At 38.7% G+C, this 23244-nt stretch overlaps 1 protein-coding gene across 2 annotated transcripts in view; it reads right to left on the reverse strand.

The window, feature by feature from the left end:
• Positions 1–23244, reverse strand: part of galns (galactosamine (N-acetyl)-6-sulfatase) — a 61537-nt gene that overhangs the window by 32342 nt on the left and 5951 nt on the right. For both annotated transcript variants that reach the window (XM_022665143.2, XM_049471047.1), the window contains exons 5-9: positions 21946–22089; positions 16934–17000; positions 16212–16339; positions 13604–13743; positions 12993–13096 (exon numbers count right to left, since the gene is read on the reverse strand). In XM_022665143.2, the coding sequence (XP_022520864.2) occupies positions 12993–13096; positions 13604–13743; positions 16212–16339; positions 16934–17000; positions 21946–22089 (583 nt within the window). The remainder of the gene's footprint in view (positions 1–12992; positions 13097–13603; positions 13744–16211; positions 16340–16933; positions 17001–21945; positions 22090–23244) is intronic.

The raw sequence follows: 23244 nt of genomic DNA on the forward strand, positions 1-23244 counted from the left end.
GGGGTAAATTATGCCCTGTGTCACCCAGTCTGAAGAGTGTTTGGACAAACTGTTACAATTCTGGATCTCAGAAAGCTGTGGGAGAACGGAGGTTAGGTTATGCTATTCATCAAAGGTAAGAACTTTTTTTCATGTTTTACTACAACAAAAGTCCATTTCACACTGGAGTTCTCCTTTAACATATCATGCACTGTTACACCACCGAACTGTAACACAATTAACATTTATACACTACTGACCTACAATATTCTCCACAGTGTTACACCACTGACCTCAAAAACACTACACACTGACCTGTTGATACACCAGTGACCTGTAACACAGTGCTGATACACCAGTGACCTGTAACACAGTGCTGATACACCAGTGACCTGTAACACAGTGCTGATACACCAGTGACCTGTAACACAGTGTTGATACACCAGTGACCTGTAACACAGTGCTGATACACCAGTGACCTGTAACACAGTGCTGATACACGAGTGACCTGTAACACAGTGTTGATACACCAGTGACCTGTAACACAGTGCTGATACACGAGTGACCTGTAACACAGTGTTGATACACCATTGACCCACTTCAAACTGTCACACAAACAGTGCAAATACACAAATGACTCCACGGTATCTTACCATTGCCTCAGAACAAACTTCAGTGTTACACAACTGACTTGTTACCCTACCGACCTGTAACACACCCCATGCTATTATATCACTGATTTTAACACACTGCACACTTAAACTGAATAGATAGAGAGAAGGAAGGAAAAATGACGATCAGAAAGAGCGAAAGAGAGAGAGAGAGAGAGAGAGAGAGAGAGAATGAGAGAGAGAGAGTGTGTGTTCAGGTTTAGACCCTGAAGGCATGGCTTTAGAAAGAGTGATCAGAGCAGGAGGAGCAGAGTGACTCACGGTCATAGAGTCTGTGATACACCACTGCACACTTACACACACACACATACACACACACACATACAGACACACACACCTCCTCTCCATTTGTGATGGACAATAGCTGTCCATCAGCGCGCAGTGCAGCGTTTCTCCAGCACTCCCTCTGAGCTGAGCTGCAGCGGCATTACGCACACACACACACACACTCAGCAAATGAGAAGAGAGGAGGGAGAGTTAGAGAGAGAGAGAGAGAGGGGAGAGGAGAGATGGGATAGAGCTGCTGTTTTATCTCACTCGCCCAGTCCCGCCGCAAAAAAGAAAGCTTTATTTTATTTATAAACTTTGAACTATTTTCCGATAAAATGCCATTTTTTCGCTGTCATCCTTGATCTTCCATTCCATTCTCTCCTGAGCGGCCCTTTGAGGGAGACGGCACGCTCACAATCAGATAGCGCTATCAGCCCGGAGCAGCTGGCTGCTCACACACACACACACACACACACACACACACACACACACACACACAAACACACACACACGCACGCAGGGATACAGCAGTCTGCATCAGCCTCTGTGAATTCTCCTTCCCTTTCTCCTTCCACCACAGCCAGGGAGGGACAGGCACATTCCATTATCTACACACACACACACATACACACACACACATACATAGATAGGAAAAAGGAGAAATCAAAGAAGACAATTAATAAAGTTGACTTGTCGCTACCCCCAGCAGCTCTTACCCAGCCAAATAAAATAAAAAATGAAAATTAATGTACACACGCATTTGTTTTAACCTATCAGTAAAGACATAAATCTACATCATATCCTTATTTATCCGACTCTACCTGCAACCTTACTAACCATAATCTCAACCCTAACATTTACAATAGCAGCCCATACATGACTTTAACCTTAAACCCTAACCATTACCATATTAAACACAAACCTCATCATTACTAACCCATAGATTAAACACTAACCAAAAACTTTTACCGTATCCACATTAACTCTAAACTTACAACAAATACAGATTATTTATGAATATTACTCCAAAATCTAAACCCAAACCTACTTATAAACGTGAACTTAATCTTACCCATATTAACCCTAACCCTAAACCCACCCATAACCATAAAACCAACCCATACTGTACCTATATTAGGTCTTAACCTAATCCCAGCCATAGCCATACACCAAACCCTAACATAGCTATTTAACCCTAAACCTAAACCCAACCCTGACCATACACTAAACCCAAACCATGTCCATATTAACCCTAACCCTAAACCCATACCGTAGCCATATTTAGTCTAACCCTAAAGCCAACCCTACTTATAAACCTAGCCTTATCTTAACCATATTAACCCTTAACCTAAATCCTACCCTACGCATGAATCTTGTTTTTAATCTTAACCATATTAACCCTTAACCTAAAGCCAACCATAATGATATAATAAACCCATACCATAGCTATACTAACCCAAAATCTCAACCTAACCCTACTCATAAACCTAGCCTTAGCTTAACCATATTAACCCTTAACCTAAAACCAACCCTACGCATGAATCTTGTTTTTAATCTTAACCATATTAACCCTTAAAGCCAACCATAATGATATAATAAACCCATGTTATAGTAATATTAACCCAAAATCTAAACCCAACCCTACTCATAAACCCAACCCATATCATAGCTACATTAACAAAAAATCTAAACCCAACCCTACTCATACACCTAACCCATATCATAGCTATATTAACCCAAAACCTAAACCCAACCCTACTCATAAACCTAACCCATATCATAGCTATACCAACCCAAAATCTAAACCCAACCCTACTCATACACCTAACCCATACCATAGCTATATTAACCCAAAACCTAAACCTAACCCTACTCATAACTACACTTAATCCAAACCATAGCCACATTAACCCTAACCTTAAACCCATACTGTAGCCATACTACGTCTAAACCTAATCCTAGCCCTAGCCATACACCATACCCTTACATAACTATTTTAACCCTAAACCTAAATCCAACCCTGACCATACACTAAACCCAATCTATAGCCACATTAACCCTAACTCTAAACCAATACTGTAGCCATACTAAGTCTAAACCTAATCCCAGCCGTAGTCATACATCATACCCTTACATATTAACCCAAAATCTAAGCCCAACCCTACTCATAAACCTAGCCCAATCTTAACCACATTAAACTTTAGCCTAAACCCAACCCTATTCATAAACCCAACCCATACCATAGCTATACTAACCCAAAATCTAAACCCAACCCTACTCATAAACACAACCCATATTATAGCTATATTAACCAAAAACCTAAACCCAACCCTCCTCATAAACCTAACCCATACCATAGCTATATTAACCCAATGCAAACCTAACCCTACTCATAAACCCAACCCATACCATAGCTATATTAACCCAAAATCCAAACCCAACCGTACTCATAAACCTAGCCTTAACTAATTATTCCTAAATCTACCCCCTAACCATAACCCTAACCCATGCTGTAGCCATACTAAGTATACATCTAAACCCAACCCTGACAATACACTAAACCCAAACCATAGCCACATTAACCCTAACCCTTAACCAATACTGTAGCCATACTACGTTTTAACCTAATCCCAGCCCTAGTCATACACCATACACTTACATAACCATTATAACCCTAAACCTAAATCCAACTCTACTCATAAATAGGGCTGGGAATTACAGTGCAATAACGATGATTATTAAATAAATGTGATTATGCGATACTCAATATAACACAAACACAAATTATATGATATATCACAACATCAATCTTTTGTCCCACCCCCTACTCATAAATCTTACCTTAACCCTAACCATAATAACCCTAAACCTAACCATAGTCTCATAAAACAGCTCAATCTGTGCTGAGATCAGTGTGTTTAGGAGTTAGTACCAAAAATTACTAATACATGTAATACATGTAATACATGTAACTTTTCTTAATTCTTTATGCTACCCAAGTTATTGTGAGGACATTTGATCCTTACAGAGATACTAGTACAAGAACACACACACTCACACTCACACACGCACACACACACACACACACACACACACCGGACTGAAAGAAAAGAAAGAGAGAAGTTAAAATATTCTAAAGACACATTTCTTTATCTCCTAACCCCTCCCCTTTATTCCAGACCAGACTCTCTTCATTTCTTTATCCTTTTCTCTTTTTGTCTGCCGAATGTGTCTATATATATATATATATATATGTATGTGTGTGTGTGTGTGTGTGTGTTAAATGCTGGTGTTAGTTATCTGAGCAGACAGACTGCTATCCCTGTCTAATGCACGCCAGCCCCTTGCCTTCAGCTGATAAACACAACACAAGAGATGGGGCTGCTGGCAGCTTTAAGGGGTGACACACACACACACACACACACACACACACACACACACACACACACACACACACACACAAACACACACAATCCTCCCTGTGCATCTATAGGAATGCCTCTGCATGCTTTCTGCTGCCAGCCCATTCCAACACACTACACGTCCACATCCGGCCAGGTCCACTCTCCATTACCAGCCACATATCCTATCCTGCCCTGATTTACTTACTGTGCCTTTAAGACTGATTTATGTAAATTACCCTGGTTTTGATTGGATGATCTTCCTCGCACCTCAACCTAAATAGCAGAACTTCCTTATATATATATACAGTCAAATGAAAATGTTTGGGCACCCCTATTAATCTTAATCATTTTTAGTTGTAAATATTTGGGTGTTTGCAACAGCCATTTCAGTTTGATATATCTAATAACTGATGGACACAGTAATATTTCAGGATTGAAATGAGGTTTATTGTACTAACAGAAAATGTGCAATATGCATTAAACCAAAATCTGACCGGTGCAAAAGTATGGGCACCCTTATCATTTTATTGATTTGAATACTCCTAACTACTTTTTACTGACTTACTGAAGCACAACATTGGTTTGGTAACCTCATTGAGCTTTGAGCTTCATAGCCAGGTGTATCCAATCATGAGAAAAGGTATTTAAGGTGGCCAATTGCAAGTTGTTCTCCTATTTGAATCTCCTCTGAAGAGTGGCATCATGGGCTCATCAAAACAACTCTCAAATGATCTAAAAACAAAGATTTTTCAACATAGTTGTTCAGGGGAAGGATACAAAAAGTTGTCTCAGAGATTTAACCTGTCAGTTTCCACTGTGAGGAACATAGTAAAGAAATGGAAGACCACAGGGACAGTTCTTGTTAAACCCAGAAGTGACAGGCCAAGAAAAATATCAGAAAGGCAGAGAAGAATTAGAAGAATTACATTATACATTATTACATTATTACCCTCTTTTCACCCTGTTCCTCAATACTCAGAATCCCACAAATTAGAAAACCACCACAGAGCAATTACAGTGATTAGTACTGATTAGCATGGTGGTGGTGTATGAGGTGTTAGTGAGTGTTGTGCTGCTGGTACAATGTGTGGACCAGACAGTGCAGCCATGCTGCTGGAGTTTTTAAACACCTCGGTGTCACTGCCGCTGGACTGAGAATAGTCCACCAACCAGAAACATCCAGCCAGCAGTGTTCTGTGAGGCCTGAGGAAAAACTAAAGGATGACCAAAACAAATTGCAGCAACAGATTCAGATTCAGAGCTTCTGTCTATAAGAAGGACTACAATGACTTTTTTTGTCATTTATTTATAAGTAGTCTGACCAGAGGAGGATGGGCCCCCTCTTATGAGCCTTGATATATCCCAAGGTTTCTCCTTCCAGCTCAGAGAAAGTGTTTTTTTTTTTTTTTTTTTGCCACTGTGGCTCTCTGGGAGCTTTTAACTTGACCTCGCTATCAGATTTCTGTAAAGTAACATACATTTTATATATTTTAATATGCCAATGAGTGGACACAGTGTTTAAAAACTCCAGCAGCACTGCTGATGCATCTGATCCACACACTGTACCACTACCAGCACAACACACACCAACACCTCATACACCACCACCATGCTAATCAGTGCTAATCACTGCAGTGCTGAGAATAACCACCTACCACCCTGATAATAGTAATAGCTGTTCTGGTCTCTCCTGTGTGATCCTGAGAATATGGAATGAAGATAACAATAAAAATAAAGTATGTAGAGAAACATATACAGGACTACAGTCTGAAGTTATAGAACTACAAAATGTCTTTATATGATCAGTGGAGCTGAAAACATGGATAATGAGTGTAGAAACAAAGAAGTTGTACATATAACGTTTTAAATGTATATGATGGATGATCACAGCCATCAAACCAAGCTGAACTGCTTGAATATTCCAAAAAATCAAATAAAATGATCCAAAAGCATTATGTAAGACTGGTGGAGGAGAACATGCCAACGTTGTTTAAACGTAGTTTTTAGAATAAAACGACAATGTCCATTTTACTCAAAACTATACCTCTAAATAGCAAAATCAGAGAAACTGATTCAGAAACTGAAGTGGTCTCTTAATTTTTCCATTTTTTATTTTTTTCTTATATTTTTCCAGAGCTGTATATATAAAGCTTTTTGTTCTAATATAACATGTGCAAGACTGTGCAGCACTGGTTTTATACCACTAAAAAACAAACTTCTGAGGGTGAGTGTATATTGAGCGATTATGCTCGTCGTTCTTCTGGGACATTATATAATATGAAGATTAAAAACAGTGTTTGTGGGACATGAATGCTAACAGAAGCTCTGCTGCTATCAGTGTGTCCCACACGAGGCGGAGGAGGCGGTCTGAAATCCGGCCAAATCTGCCGAGCAGCTGCTGGGCAAAACCTTAACAGCATGAAAACACCTGCTTACCCTCACCATCCTCCACCAGCCTGCCAGCGCACACACACCTGGCACCAGCGCGGGCAAAGCCTCCAGCAGACGCCAGCCTGTGCCCTCCAAATCACACATGCGCGCACACACACACACACACACACACACACACACACACATGGGCTAGAACCACATTGCAGTTATAATAATCTATATTGCAAGTGGTAAGAGTTCTGTAGTATATTAATGTATAGGTGAATTAATATTGGGATATGATTAAATACTGCTCTGCATTATTTTCACCAGAGTTACTAACAGTTGTTGGATTGGACGATTCATTCAAACACCCATTCATGCAAATAAATTATAATAAAATTTGAGATTTCATGATTCACTGTTGGCATGTTTCAGAAAATAATGATTATGCATCTAAAATAAAGCATAATAAATAAATAGTTCAATATTATAAATCAAAACTATTATGAGTCACAAACTAAATTGAATTATAATGACACATAACTGAACTAATTATTATGAACATTATGAATGATTCAAATGATTATGTATTATGTATACATGTTATTTATCATTAATCAGTACTAGTAATCAAAACAGGAAAAAAATGAATTGTTATGAATCACAACATTTGGATGAATCCCAAATTTGGATTAAATCACTATGAATTACAATTGAAATGAACATTCTGAATCATAATTCATTATATGAGAATAATATTTTAAATCTAATTATCTGCAAATCCTGTCCTTTTATGAAAGTATATGTGATACTTTAAGATATAGTTCACAAAAGTGAATCAATAAAGTAACATGACTGAACCAAATCCTATTTGAATAATGTGCGAATCAACTGTATCAAATCAATTTACATGGCATAAGATATATGGTGTGCATTCCATATATCAGTATCATTATATTGCTGCATAAGTAATATGCTTTATGATACAGAGCAAAGTGGTGAATCAATAAAGTGACAATTAAAGTCTGACCTGAATCACTGAATCATTTCTGAATCATGTTTGAATCACCTGAATTGATTTGAATCGATTTAAACCCTTTAGCGATGATAACTGGCGAATGATATATTTTGTGTAATACCAGAACACATGCACACTCATACACCTACACACACACACAATATAAAAAAATGCAATATTTCTGCATATTTCAATTACATTGCTGAATCCTGTGTCAATCAACTGAACTGAATCAAATTGATTTACACCCTCAGCGATGATAACTGGCAAATGATATATTGTGTAATACCAGAACACACCTACACAGACACACACAAAACATAAGACACTATATAATATTTGTATATATTTCATTTACATCGCTGCATAAGTAATATGCTTTATGATACAGTGCAAAGAGGTGAATCAATAAAGTGACAATTAAAGACTGACCTGAATCACTGAATCGTTTCAGAATCATTTTTTGAATCACCTGAACTGATTTGAATCAATTTAAACTCTTTAGCGATGATAACTGGTTAATGATATGTTTTGTGTAATACCAGAACACATGCACACTCATACGCCTACACACACACACAATCTAAAAAGGTGAATCAATAAAGTGATAGATAAAGTCTCACCCGAATCACTGAATCATTTCTGAATCATGTTTGAATCACCTGAACTGATTCGAATCGATTTAAACCCTTTAGCGATGATAACTGGCGAATGATATATTTTGCATAATACCAGAACACATGCACACCTATACACCTACACACACACAACACACACACACACATACAGTTACACACACATATCCAGACATAAACAGAGTCTAGCCCCCTCCCTCCCTCCTCTCTCCTCTCTCACTTTTTTTTGTCCTTTATCCCACACGGCTGGCATATTCAGATACAGGAGCCCTCATTACAGCTCAATCCAACCTCAGCAAACACACAAACAGATTAGCCGCTTAAGACGCTCCCAATCCCCCTCTGCCTCGCGCGGGCTCGGCGCTATCACAGCCCCGCACACCCCTCAGATAGTGAGCCGGGGGCACAGCTTAGCTCCAGCTCCTCCAAAAAAATCCCCCCAGCGCCACAGCCCCGTGTCACAGCTGCCCCTAATACAATTAAAAGTCATTTGCAGAACGCACAGCTTTAACGGATCAGGGGAAGGGGGAGGCTTCCTCTCAGCCTCAAAAAAAAGGGGGGGAGGTGGGGAGGGAGGGGGGTAGCCAGCACCTCAAAACTTGTGGAAATATCCACACTCATACATACTCACACTCACACACACACACACACACGAGCAGATGAAAAATGCCTGCGCTCTTTATAAAAGCTTCTTTTTGTCAGAGAGGAAGACGACACAAAGTCCTCCGAGAGGCAGTATTGAATTACAATACCTGATGAGGCCATTAGCACTAATTCACACAGTCAAAAACAATTAACGCGCTGAAGAGAGGATTACTGACTTTCACCAAATACACTCACAACTGCTCTAAACTCAATTTCCTAACACAGGTCAAAATCTGAACTTTACTAGTAGTCCTTACTAGTATGTACAAAACTCAGCACTTATACAGTCATATAAAAAAAGTTTGGGCACCCCTATTAATCTTAATCATTTTTAGTTGTAAATATTTGGGTGTTTGCAACAGCCATTTCAGTTTGATATATCTAATAACTGATGGACACAGTAATATTTCAGGATTGAAATGAGGTTTATTGTACTAACAGAAAATGTACAATATGCATTAAACCAAAATTTGACCAGTACAAAAGTATGGGCACCCTTATCATTTTATTGATTTGAATACTCCTAACTACTTTTTACTGACTTACTGAAGCACAAAATTGGTTTGGTAACCTCATTGAGCTTTGAACTTCATAGCCAGGTGTATCCAATCATGAGAAAAGGTATTTAAGGTGACCAATTGCAAGTTGTTCTCCTATTTGAATCTCATCTGAAGAGTGGCATCATGGGCTCATCAAAACAACTCTCAAATGATCTAAAAACAAAGATTGTTCAACATAGTTGTTCAGGGGAAGGATACAAAAAGTTGTCTCAGAGATTTAACCTGTCAGTTTCCACTGTGAGGAACATAGTAAGGAAATGGAAGACCACAGGGACAGTTCTTGTTAAACCCAGAAGTGGCAGGCCAAGAAAAATATCAGAAAGGCAGAGAAGAAGAATGGTGAGAACAGTCAAGAACAATCCACAGACCACCTCCAAAGAGCTGCAGCATCATCTTGCTGCAGATGGTGTCACTGTGCATCGGTCAACAATACAGCGCACTTTACACAAGGAGAAGCTGCATGGGAGAATGATGCGAAAGAAGCCATTTCTCAACAGAGTCGCAGAGGTATGCAAAAGCACACCTCAGGCGACTCTGCAGAAATGGCTTCTTTTGTCCATCAGTTATTAGATATATCAAACTGAAATGGCTGTTGCAAACAGCCAAATATTTAGAACTAAAAATGATTAAGATAAATAGGGGTGCCCAAACTTTTTCATTTGACTGTAAGTTCACACCTTTAATTCAGTGTTTTTTCTTTATTTTAAAAATCTTCTGCATTGTAGATTAATATAAGCCTGTCACGATAGCATTTTTTGTGGACGATATATCATCCCATAAATAACTGTGATTAACGATATTACTATCATTTTAAGACCATTTAACTTCACTGACTTAATGATAATTGTATAGCATGACAAAGCAGTTATAGCCCTTTTAAATCCAAAACAATTTAAACAATCATAGTTTGGAAAATGTATACTCTTTTCTTTTCCTACTATAGTTCACACTGTGTGTATAGAGTTGCAGTTATTGAAGCATTGGTCGCTTAGCATGACTGGATAAAATACTCTTCACTGTTATATATATATATGAACAAACATTTAAATAAACACAATAGAGGTCATCACGATTACCAAATATTATCGGTAGGTCATGTCCACTTATTGTACCATAAGTCGATAATGTAATTATTGTGACAGGCCTAGATTAATACCAAAGTCATCCAAACTATGAAGAAAAAAATATAACCTAGAATATGTCTTATATTTTAGATTTTTCAAAGTAGCACCTCTTGCTTAGATTAGACTAGAAGTTTTGCACATCTTGGCTGCATTTTCTCAGTCAGATTTATGAGGTAGAGTCACCTGGAATTCAGGCTTTCAGTTAACAGCTGTGCTGAACTCATCAAGAGTTAATTACTTGAATTTCTTGTCTATTTGTGAGATTGAGAGCATCAGTTGTAAAGTAGTGAAGAGGTAGAGTTACAGGTATACAGTGAATAGTGAATATTTGAGTAATGTCCCAATCCATATTATGATAACCAGGAACTACTTAACTAAATAAAGATAAAAAATTAGTCAACCCAAAAAATGTCAAGAACAATAAAAGTATCCTCAAGTACAGTCGCAAATACCAAAGAGGTCCAGTCATGATTTTTTTTTTCACTACTAAATATTCCACAGTCAACTGTCAGTGATTTCATAAATGGAGGCTATGCTAAGGAGTATAGTGTGCAGAGGTCATAAACTTTCTGCAAAGTCAGTTTCTACAGACCGCCAAACTTCATGTGGCCTGTGAACTGTTCAGCACTCAATATAAACTATACATTATTCAGTATTCACTATGGATAATTCAGCAACCACAACAAATAATTTATTATTACATTACATTACATTACATTACATTTGGCAGACGCTTTTGTCCAAAGCGACTTACAATAATGAAGTACAAAAGTAATAGGAATTAAGATAAACCATTTTTAGATAGGGCTTAAAGGAGGTCGAAGGGAAATAAAGGGATAGAGAAGTGAAGGAGGGGAAGAAGGAAATGAGGTTAGAAGTAGTTAGTGTGTTAGAGGTGTTAGGAGAGTAAGAGCTCTTTGAAGAGCTCTGTCTTCAGGAGTTTATTAAAGATAGCGAGAGATTCTCCTGATCTGGTAGTAGAAGGTAGTTAGTTAGAGGTGTTAGGAGAGTAAGTGCTCTTTGAAGAGCTCAGTCTTCAGGAGTTTATTAAAGATTCTCCTGATCTGGTAGTGGAAGGTAGTTTGTTCCACCATTGGGGAACTCTGTATGAGAACAGTCTGGATTGCTTTGTGTGAGTGGTTGGCAAAGCGAGGCGACGTTCACTGGAGGAGCGCAGCGGCCGGGAGGTAGCGTAAGCCTTCAGGAGTGATCAGTGCAGGTAGGAAGGAGCCTGTTCTGTCATCACCTTGTAGGTGATTGTAAGAGTTTTGAATTTGATGCGAACATCAACTGGTAGCCAGTGGAGCTCAATGAGCAGCGGGGTGACATGTGCCCGTTTTGGTTGGTTGAAGATCAGACGTGCTGCTGCGTTCTGGATCATTTGGAGTGGTTTTACTATGCAGGCCGGGAGGCCAGTTAGCAGGGCATTGCAGTAGTCGAGGCGTAGATTTTTTCAATAACTATTATGAATTATTCAGAATTCAGTATGAACTATTCAGCATTTACAAAGAATTGTTCAGTATCCACTACATATTATTCACTACTATGAATGACTTAATAACACATATGAAACAATCAATATCTACTACAGATTATTTAGTATCCAGTATGAATAATTCAGTTGCCACTATTGATTCTTTAGAATCTACTCTGGATTATGCACTACCTAGTATAAATTATTCAGTATTTTTATTTATTTCTCCTCAATTTACAAGGCCAATTTACAAGGCCTCTCACTAGTAATGCCCCAACACACCAGGAGGGTAAAGACTAGCATATGCCTCCTCCAATACATGTGAAGTCAGCCTCCGCTTCTTTTCCAACTGCTGCTGATGCAGCATCAACTGATCAATATCACCCTAGGAGTGATCAGGGGAAAGAGTGCCATCTACCCACCCAGAGAGCAAGGCCAATTCGGCTCTTTCAGGGCTCCGGCAGCTGATGGCAAGCTGCATGACCGGGATTCGAACCAGCGATCGCCCGATCATAGTGACAGCGCTTTGGACCACTGGACCACTCGGAGCCCCTCATAAACTGTTCATTATTAAATATAAACAATATATTATTCATGATGCGTCCTGTTACTGGATATGCTACTGTATAATAACTCTTTCAATTATTGAAATCAATTTACATGGCATACGATATATGATGTGCATACCATATATCAGTATCAGAAAATTATCTCTTTATTCCCTTCGATTACATTTCTACGTACTGTGACTGAGATATGCTTTAATATACAGTATTATTATGAATTATTGAATAATAATGCTGCAGTTTAAGGGGTTTAATAGAGAAATATGAACAAACCATGCCTGCAGGTATTCGTCCAGGCCACCAGGCGATAGCAGGCTCTCTCATTCCTCCTTCAAAGGTCGTCTCTTTTCCACACAGGAACGGGCCGTTACTGCCGCCTGGAAACACATATTACATATAAACTCAACCAATACAGACTGAACTCAACTTCCCCTGATTAACTATATCTATAACTATTCAGTTCCAGACCCGAACAAGTGAGTTTCTCACCTTCTTATATTAGCCTTCTCTTACATCATTTAACCTAAAGAATAATTTTATTCTCACTAATTAAATTAAACTTCTTCAAGCTTCAGATTCTTTTTCACTTCCACACTTTTTCATTTCTTCTGTTCAACACATGGACTTCCAGACTTCCTTGTGCCCCTTCGCAGATACACAATATGTACAATCTGTAACTTTATGTCATTGGGACACTCTGCTCTGTAACTTTGAGTAGTTACATTTCCCGCTCTGGAGCTTTGCGTAGTTACACTTCCCGCTCTGTAACTTTGCATGGTCATACTCCCCACTCTTTAACTTTATGCAGTCGGAGTCCCCGCTCTGTAACTTCATGTGGTCACTCCGCGGTCTGGGTACTGGGATTACTCTGGATGGTAACTCACTCTGAAGTGGTCCAGACGTCAGTGCAGCACCGTTGTCGGAGGTGAAGAAAACAAATGTGTTTTTATCGATCCCCAAAGTGCCCAGCCAGGCTAAAATCTGCCCCACACTGTAGTCCAGCTCCATTACGGCATCACCATATCTGCGAAACACAACATCAGAATCACACACACAAACACACAAACGCACAAACACAAGCAAAACATGCACAAATTAATTCAATCCAGTGTTGCATTCATTTTTCACCAAGATCTTGCAGCAGCATTGATGATGGTAGAGTCTGACCACTGCACAAAGCAGCTCTTCTCCATCCAGCACATCCCAAAGATTCTCAATGAGGTTAAGATCTGGACTCTGTGGTGAACTCTCTCTCAATCCATGTGTGAAAATGTGTGGCCGCGCCATCAGGAAAGAAAACATCTATTGATGTAATCAGCTGGTCTATATTCAGTATATTCAGGTAGTCAGCTGACCTCATTCTTTCAGCACATACTGTTGCTGAACCTAAACCTGCAGACCAACTGCAGCATCATAAACCCCACATCATTTACTTACTTAAATCCAGATGGAGACAAAAGACACATTATTGATATTGACCCCTACAATAAAATAAAATAAGATAAAACAACACAGGGATGGGGTGAATTAGGCTACTTTTAAGACTGGATGGAGGAACTGGGTGTAAAATGGAGAGATGTGTGGGGAGGTGCGAGTTAGCTTTAAGCGCTATAAGGATGATCCTTCCTTCCCCACGAAATATCTCTCGGCCCTCAACCACTCCTACCCCTGCTCTGTCAACACAAACCTCATTTATCATTCTGAAGAAACGTCTGCTTAGCGAGGTCTGAGTCACCGCGAGGAATACTAAACACACACACACACACACACACACACACACACACACGCAAAAACCCCAGCCGTGCAGTCCTTCCCCTCAGCCCAACCACAGGGCTGCCAAAAATCAACATTTAATTAAGTGATAATTTGCATTGGAAAACAGGGGTTTTCACTTAATTACAAAATACTTCCCGGCTCTTCTCCACTTCTGATTTTGTTATGTATTAAATTACACCCGCATGATTTATGGAGCGCTGTGAACTGTGGGACGGCTCCCTATCCGTCTCAGCTCTTTAAAAAAGCAGGTCAGATGGAAGTCACCTTTACAGTGAGTGATAGTTTGGGGAAAAATACAAATGCACATAAGTTTACACCTTTAACTCAAAAAGTTATCCTGTTAACTTTTTGTTAGGTAATTGTAAATGTGCTGCAAGGTGGTTGCTCTAATGTTACTAAACATTGCTTAAATAAATGGTTGCCAGATAGGTAATATATTATCTGTACATTGCTGTGGTATATCATGGGATTAGAGCTTGGAACAATATATCGATATTGCAATATATATCGTATCGCTGCAATTGTATTGTATTACATTGATACATGCGGATACTTTTATTGAATCACAGGCACTTTAAACCCCCTAAGACTTGCACCCCAACCTGACCTGAAGTATCATAGATAACTGTGTTTCGATAGATCGAGTATCGCAGAATCACATGATACTATTGTTATTGTGGGACATACAACATATTGTAAGAGCATATCACAGTATGACATACCCTGTGATTCCTACCCTTAGTTGTCACTGATAAATTATTGCTAGGTTGGTACTATAATGTTGCTAGATGGGTGCTATGGTGTTACTAGGTGGTTGCTATACTGTTGTTAAAGGTCAGTAAATGTAAATATAAAGTCAGTGAGAGTGTCTACCTGTAATTAACCTTATATATCATTAGAATAAATAAACACAAATAAATGTAAAGTCAGAGGCCAGTGAGAGTGTCTACCTGTAAATTACTCTATTTAACATTAGAACACTAAACCCAAATAAATATAAAGTCAGCGGTCAGTGAGAGTGTCTACCTGAAATTATTTTAGATATCATTAGAATAAATAAACCCAAATAAACATAAAGTCAGTGGTCAGTGAGAGTGTCTCTTTATAATTAACTCTATTTAACATTAGAATACTAAACCCAAATAAACATAAAGTCAGTGATTAGTGAGAGTGTCTACCTGTAATTAACTCTATATAACATTAGAATAAACAAACCCAAATAAATGTAAAGTCAGTCAGTGGTCAGAGAAAGTGTTTATCTGCAATTAACTCTACACAACATTAGAATAAACAAACCCAAATAAATATTAATAAAGTCAGTGATCAGTGAGAGTATACCTGTAATAACTCCATATAACATTAGTATAAATAAAAACAAATAAACATAAAGTCAGTAGTCAGTAAAAGTGTCTACCTGTGAATAACTCTATATAACATTAGAACACTAAATCCAAATAAATGTAAAGTCAGTCAGTGGTCAGTGAGAGTGTCTACCTGCAATTAACTCTATATAACATTTGAATAAATCCAAATAAACATAAAGTCAGTGGTCAGTTATTGATATTATGAAAGAACTTAATCGGAACTTTTGACAGTGTAACTTACAACCTAATTCTAATTACACCAAAAGTTAAAAAATAGAAAAATATATTTTTTTGTGTGTGTGAAATCAATAATACTCTGACTATTGCTTAAAATATTTTGTCCTGATATTACCGTCCCCGCTGGCTTTTTCCCAAAAAGCGTTTGGAAGCATAAACTGGAGCATGGGTGGCATCTGGAGCCCAGTACAGAAAGAAAGGCTGGCGGGCGAGGGTCTGGTGAAAGATGAAGTCCAAACCTTCCTGAAATCAAAAGTAAGAGGCACAATATGTAAGTATAATGTTTCTTTACACCCTGTCACATCAAGATACCTAACTACAAAATAGTCAAAAAGTCAACAAAGACAAAAATAATGTCAATTACATTATTCCAAACTTTAAAACTATACTTTATTTATGCAATTTTATTTTATTCTTTGGTTTTCTCCATCCCAGACCAGGTACATCAAGCATTAAATCATCTCCCCGCAGTCACATAAAATACTTACAGAAAGATCTATGATTGCTTTATAATATTAATTAGAAAAGTCATTAGAATTGATTGTGGAAAAACAGGTGTTTGTGGAGCTAAGCCTGATAACATGGCGCAACATTGCAGGTTTAGAAATCTACAACCCCGTCACGTTCCCCTCTGTCACAGGTTCAGTGTAATTGGGCTGTAATTCTCACTTTGCGTATAAATATTAAAATGGTTAGTGAAGTGAGAGAATCAGAGTTTGAGAAGGGCAATGTGTAATTGAAACTACGGAGCAGAAAAAAATCTAATTGGCGTATCCTTTTAGCGCTGATTTTACAGAGCACCTCTTATCTGCAATAATCTGTAACAATGAAACGAACCTGTAAATAGATCTGTGTGAGGTTGGACTCTCCTGTTTTTTGGTTGATTTTAAAGTCCTCATAATATCTGGAAAAAAAAAACAGGTTAGGGTTAGACTTTGCAGACATGTGGCTCATTGTGGCTCTCAATACACGTTTACAGTCAAAATGCATCAGTCATGACTTAAAACCCCAGTTTCTTACAGCAAACCAGATCATAGAGCAGTTTCGAGTACAGGTTTCACCTAGAACAGGCCTCTCCAGAATAGACCAAACAATTTAAAAATAGACGCATGAGTGCTGCCAGCGTTGCTGTAGAGCAGGGGTGTCCAAACTACGGCCCGTGGGCCATTTGCAGCCCATTTCCTTTTTTGTAGCGGCCCACAAGGTATTTTAGAAATAGAATGAAAGTTGGCAGGTTTTTATAATGTGAGATTTAAAAGTTTGAACGCTAGGTGTCAGAAACGGGCCTAAAAGCGGAGAGAGTGCGCAGTTTTAGAGCAGAAAAACAGGCCAAAGAGTCTAAAAGCGGAAAGGGTGCGCAGTTTTAGAGCAGAAAAACAGGCCAAAGAGTCTAAAAGTTGTTGTAATTAGGAATTTAATATTAAGAGACATCATGAAATGAAACATTAATTTGAAAATCTTAGTTTACACAACACTGTCAAAGATAGTAAGTCAAGTAAAATGATGTGTAAAGGAAAGTAATCAGGAAAATATATTATTTAAAGTGGTATATTTCATATTTATCATATATTTGTTTTATTACAGAGTCTGTGGCCCATGACTTCAAATATATTTCTCCTTCTGGCCCCCAACAAAAAAGTTTGGACACCCCTGCTGTAGAGGTTGAAGAAGTAGGAGGTCAGCCTGCAATGTACAGACTATACACCACACACTGCATCAACTCTGCATGGCACTGCCCTAGAAGGTGGCCTCTTCTGAAGATGATGCACAAAAAAGCTCACAAACAGTTTGCTGAAGACAAGCTGTCTAAGAGCATGGAACTAATACTGGAACCATGTCATGTGGTCTGACAAGACCAATATAAATTGTTTTGCTCAGATTGTGCTGAGCACTCTCCTGAGGAGTGTAAGGAGTTCCAAGACAACATGTTCCTTGCTCAAAGTGAAGCATGGTAGTGGTAGCATCATGGTCTGAGTGCAGCAGTTTTCTAACACAATAAGTTATGGAGGCGTGGAAGAGGATTCCAGTGTCAAACTGTGATACTCTAGTGAACTCAAACCCCAAGCGAATAAAAGCAATCCTGGAAAATAATGGTGGGCACAATTTGGACATGTTAACTGTGAGGTAAACTCACTTGTGTTACCAAATATTTAGCTGTGTTGAGCTTTTCTCATAGTATACTGAAGCTGTACACTGATTACTTAACAAGGTTTCAAAGTCTTACATCTTCAGTGATGTCCCATAAAAAGATATAATAAAAAATGTGATTGGTGTACTTACTCCAGTCATGCAGTCATTTCAGAACAGATTTATTTATTTATTTTATTTTTTTTTATCACATTTTCTCCCCAATTTAAAAGGCCTATTACCCAACCCACTCATTAGGTCTTCCCTATCACTAGTGATGCCCCAACACCAGGAGGGTGAAGACTAGCACATGCCTCCTCCGATACATGTGAAGTCAGATCAGATTCCACGTCTTTTTGAGCTGCTGCTGATGCAGCATTGCCAAATAGCATCACAGTGCACTCGGAGGAAAGCGCAGCGACCCGGTTCTGATACATCAGCTCACAGATGCAGCCTTGTGCTGATCCACATCACCCTAGGAGTGAAGAGGGTAAAGAGCGCCATCTACTGTACCCACCCAGAGAGAGCAAGGCCAATTGTGCTTGGCAAACTACATGAACGAGATTCGAACCAGCAATGATATAGACCACTCGACCACTCATAGCCTTTTACCGAACAAATTTATACAAATTTATAACACTTACAGAGTAGATTAACAATGGATCACTAGTGCTTTTGCTGTGTAGAACCCATTCGGACCCCACAGCCTAGCAACTCAATAGCAACCACCTAGCAGTACCCTAGCAACCACCAGGAGCAACGACGCGGAGAGCGCAAGAGAAAGAGAGAGAGGAGCAACGACGCGGAGAGCGAGGAGCGCGAGGGGGAGAGAGAGAGAGAGAGAGAGAGAGGAGCAACGACGCGGAGAGCGCAAGGGCGAGAGAGAGAGAGAGAAAGAGAGGAGCAACGATGTGGAGAGCATGGAGCGCGAGGGCGAGAGAGAGAGAGAGAGAGGAGCAATGATGTGGAGAGCATGGAGCGCGAGGGCGAGAGAGAGAGAGAGAGAGGAGCAATGATGTGGAGAGCATGGAGCGAGAGGGCGAGAGAGAGAGAGAGAGAGAGAGAGAGAGAGAGAGAGAAGCAGCGACGCGGAGAGCGAGGGCGACAGGGCGAGAGGGAGAGGGAGAGAGAGAGAGAGAGAGATATATATAGAGAGAGAGAGACCAATGACGAGAGTGAGAGAAAGCACTGCAATTAAAAAAAATGTCTAGTGGAAGTGATGCACGGAGACAGACTCCTTATGAACATTTTCATCACCTGGTAAGAAACCCACAATTGCAGTATCATGATCAAATGTCTACAATGAGCCGTTTCAAAGAACGTACAGTGATTTCTAGCTTGTAGTGTGAAAAAAAGTATTTATTTGAATATCTCACGAAAAAAGTAAAATGAACCGAACTTTGAAAATTGTGAACTTTAAACGTGAACTGTTCACTTTGAGCGTATGAATTGAACTTGAACTAGTTCAGAAAAGCTGTGAACTGGCACAACACTGTCAGTCAGTCTTCATTGTCTTCAAGAATCACCCTTTTCTGCTATTAGTGAAAAACTACATTACTTAACATAGTAAATTTGGCTCTCATTGCCGCCGTCTTTTGTTTGTAGCTGCCGTCTGCTGAAGATTTCAGTTCCAGAGAGTGATTAAGGAGTGAATTTAGTGAGGCACACACTGCGAGTCTCAGTAGAGTCGGGGGTGTTATGAGCCGAGGCGTGTTGCTGCTTCGCCGGCTCGCATGCTCCGGCTGTTCCAGGTGTCCTAACACACCATCCACGCAACCTGCCGTCTCCTGGGTGTGTGTGTCTGCGAGTATGTCTGTGCATGAGTGTGTATGTGTGTGTATGTGTGTGTGTGTGTTTGCGCATGCACGTCTGGCCAGGCTCAGGTACGCCACGCTCATTAAACCCACTGCTAAGCGCAAAAGTGGCACACTTGCTGGAGCCAATGACCCTTAATGCACATATGGCTGTTTTGGGATAACAAACAAACAGACAGAAAATAGAAAACTAAACGCAGCTGCTATAAACACCAGCTCACCAACACTACACACACACACATCCTACCTGTTCAGCCAGGGCACTGCCAGGGCACTGCCACCTCACAGGCAGAGGGTACAGCTCCCAGTGGGCGTTTACAGACGTTACTGCAGTCATTAGAAAGGGGAGTGTCCTGTTTAACTTAGGTTCTGGGAAGATCTAGGATTTGAATCCAGTACAAATCTGCACTGTATGCTTCATTTTTATAGTTTATTAGTTATTTATTAGTATTTATAGACTCTTTAGAACTGTATAGTCATTTTAATCCAGCATGAATATACACTGTGTAGTATACTAGTGTAGTCACAGTAAAAGCTGTATGTATGTATACATACTTTTCATTGAGGAAGTATCTGCAATTTGTGTTGTTTTAACAGTTTATCCGTAATAACTGTGTAAGGATTTTATTCCAGTATGAATCTACACTGTGTCACTGTGTTATTTTGACAGTCTCACAATAATAACTGAATAAATGACTGTGGAGTAATTCCACGGTATGATTATTTCAGTCAGTAAAACCTATGCACACAATAGATTCATACTGGATTGGATCCAGTGTGTATAATCTTTACATTTTGCCAATTCTAAAAACAACAAATTATTTAAATCCAGTATGAATCTGCACTTTGTGTAGCCTTAGTAGTGACAGCCCTAGTTTGGTGTGAAGAGATAGAAATCCAGTATGAATCTGCATTGTGTTTAATAGGTTCAGTATGACTGTATTAACTGCAGAATAATTTTAATCCAGTATGAATCTACAGTGCATTTTTTTGGTATAGTCTCACCGTAGTGGGCAGCACGGTGGCTTAGTGGTTAGTACGTTTGCCTCCCTTCACTGGGGTCTTGGGTTAAAGTCCCTATCTGGATGGAGAAAACACTGCACCGACTTTAGACTTGATAATAAAACACAGTGGATCAACACCAGCAGATAACATGTCTCTCCAGACCATCACTGGTCATCAGTAAATTTTACATTTCATTTGTAAATCAAGGGAGCAGAGTCTGGAGGAAGAGTAGAGAGATACACAGTCCAAACTGCTCGAGGTCTAGTGTGAAGTTTCCACCAATCAGTGATGGTTTGGAGAGACATGTCATCTGCTGGTGTTGATCCACTGTGTTTTATTATCAAGTCTAAAGTCAGTGCAGTTTTGTTTTCCCAGAAAATCTTACAGCACGTCATGCTTCCCTCTGCTGCTGACAACTTTTATGGAGATGTTGATTTCATTTTCCAGCAGGACTTGGCACACTGCCCACACTGCCAAAAGTACCAATTGCTTTTATATAATATTCAAATTTTCTAAGACACTGATTTTTGTGTTTTCACTGGCAGTAAGTCAAAATAATCAACAATAAAATAAATAAACGCTTAAAATAGATTACACTGTGTGCATGCATCTATATAATATGAGTTTCACATTTTGAACTGAATTACTCAAATAAATTAACTTGTCAATGATATTTTTAACATTTTTAAGATGCACTAGTATTTGCAAAATATTTTACCTGGTAGAGTACATGGATTTAAAGTGTGTTTTTGTTGTTATTGTCTGTATTCTAGAATGTGCTTCTCAGTCATTACCTTTCAAACCATGGTATCTGTGGGAATTTAATTCTGAACCAGTCAGCCAACCAAATCTCAGTAAATTACCACCCTTTCGTTCTTTAATATACATTAAACATTAACATACCTTCCGATCATCTGGGAGTTGTTGTAGAGGGGGATGTTGGGTCGGTTGGAATCGTTGTACGGTCCAAAATGGCAGTTCGGAGCTCCAAACCACTGATCAAATCCGTGCTGCAGCGGCAGGAACTGCTCCCTGTGTCCGAGGTGCCTGAAGCAGGAGGAGATATCAGAAGATCTCAACACAGGTGAAGATACAAACACAGGACTGGAATTAGGGGTGTGCCATATCGTATCATGTGCAACAACATCAGAAAAGAAATTACATGATTAGAAAACTTTATATCATAGTAGCAATGTTCTTGAACCGTGGTCCATTTTGTATGTTTTGCTTTCATTTCCTGTATTAGTTTTTAATTGTTTTTATTTTTTTGCAGTTTATATGCATTAGCTAAATATGTTTTGCTGTTTTACTTTATTTTCATTACAGTTTTTATTTGTTTCACTGTCATTATTTTATACCAGGGTCTAAAGAGTTACTGTTTAAGAAATAGACAAACATTTGTAGATTTATTTTTGTTTCTACTGAATGTATGAAACTATAACCATATATATTTGTTTAATTCAATAAAACCAGTAGTATATTTTTTAAATAAATATTGTATATAATGTGTTTTGTACAAAGTTTTATGACAATGTTTTGTCATATCAGTATTGCAAAAATACAAGTATTGTGATTAGGGGTGGGCAATATTATATCGTATACAATATATCGTGACACAGAAATATCATGATATTAAAAATCCATATCGTGATAATAGATTTGTTCTGTCTTAAAAGTAGTCTATTATTTACTGTGAAGCTTTAGGTGTATTTATTGTATAATTGTTTTAGTTTGCAGTTTATATGCATGCACTAAATAATCTGTAATATTTTTTGCTGCATTATATTATTTTATGCTGTATTATTTATTTTGCCACATTATGATTATACTGTTATACTATTATACTATATTCCTGAAATGAATAAATGATTTTAGTTTTCCTATATTGCCAAGTATATCGTTATCGCACAAATACCCTGATATATCGTGATATTATTTTAGAGCCATATCGCTCACCCCTAATTGTAATAAAAATGTTTGGGCCATTTTTTTGCATAAGCATTTCACATATTTATTTTTGATGATATGGCATACATTAGTGCTGGGAAATATGACCTCAAATCATTATCATAATTAATTCAACATTTTTACTTGTGTATGATAAACAAATTATCATATAAGCTCCCTGCGGTGCACAGTTGGCTCAGTTAATTAATTAATTTACATTAATTGTTGATTCATTGCCCAGTACTAGGACACTCA

Source organism: Astyanax mexicanus, chromosome 23, assembly GCF_023375975.1.
Source record: "Astyanax mexicanus isolate ESR-SI-001 chromosome 23, AstMex3_surface, whole genome shotgun sequence".
In the NCBI taxonomy this organism is placed as follows: Eukaryota; Metazoa; Chordata; class Actinopteri; order Characiformes; family Acestrorhamphidae; genus Astyanax; species Astyanax mexicanus.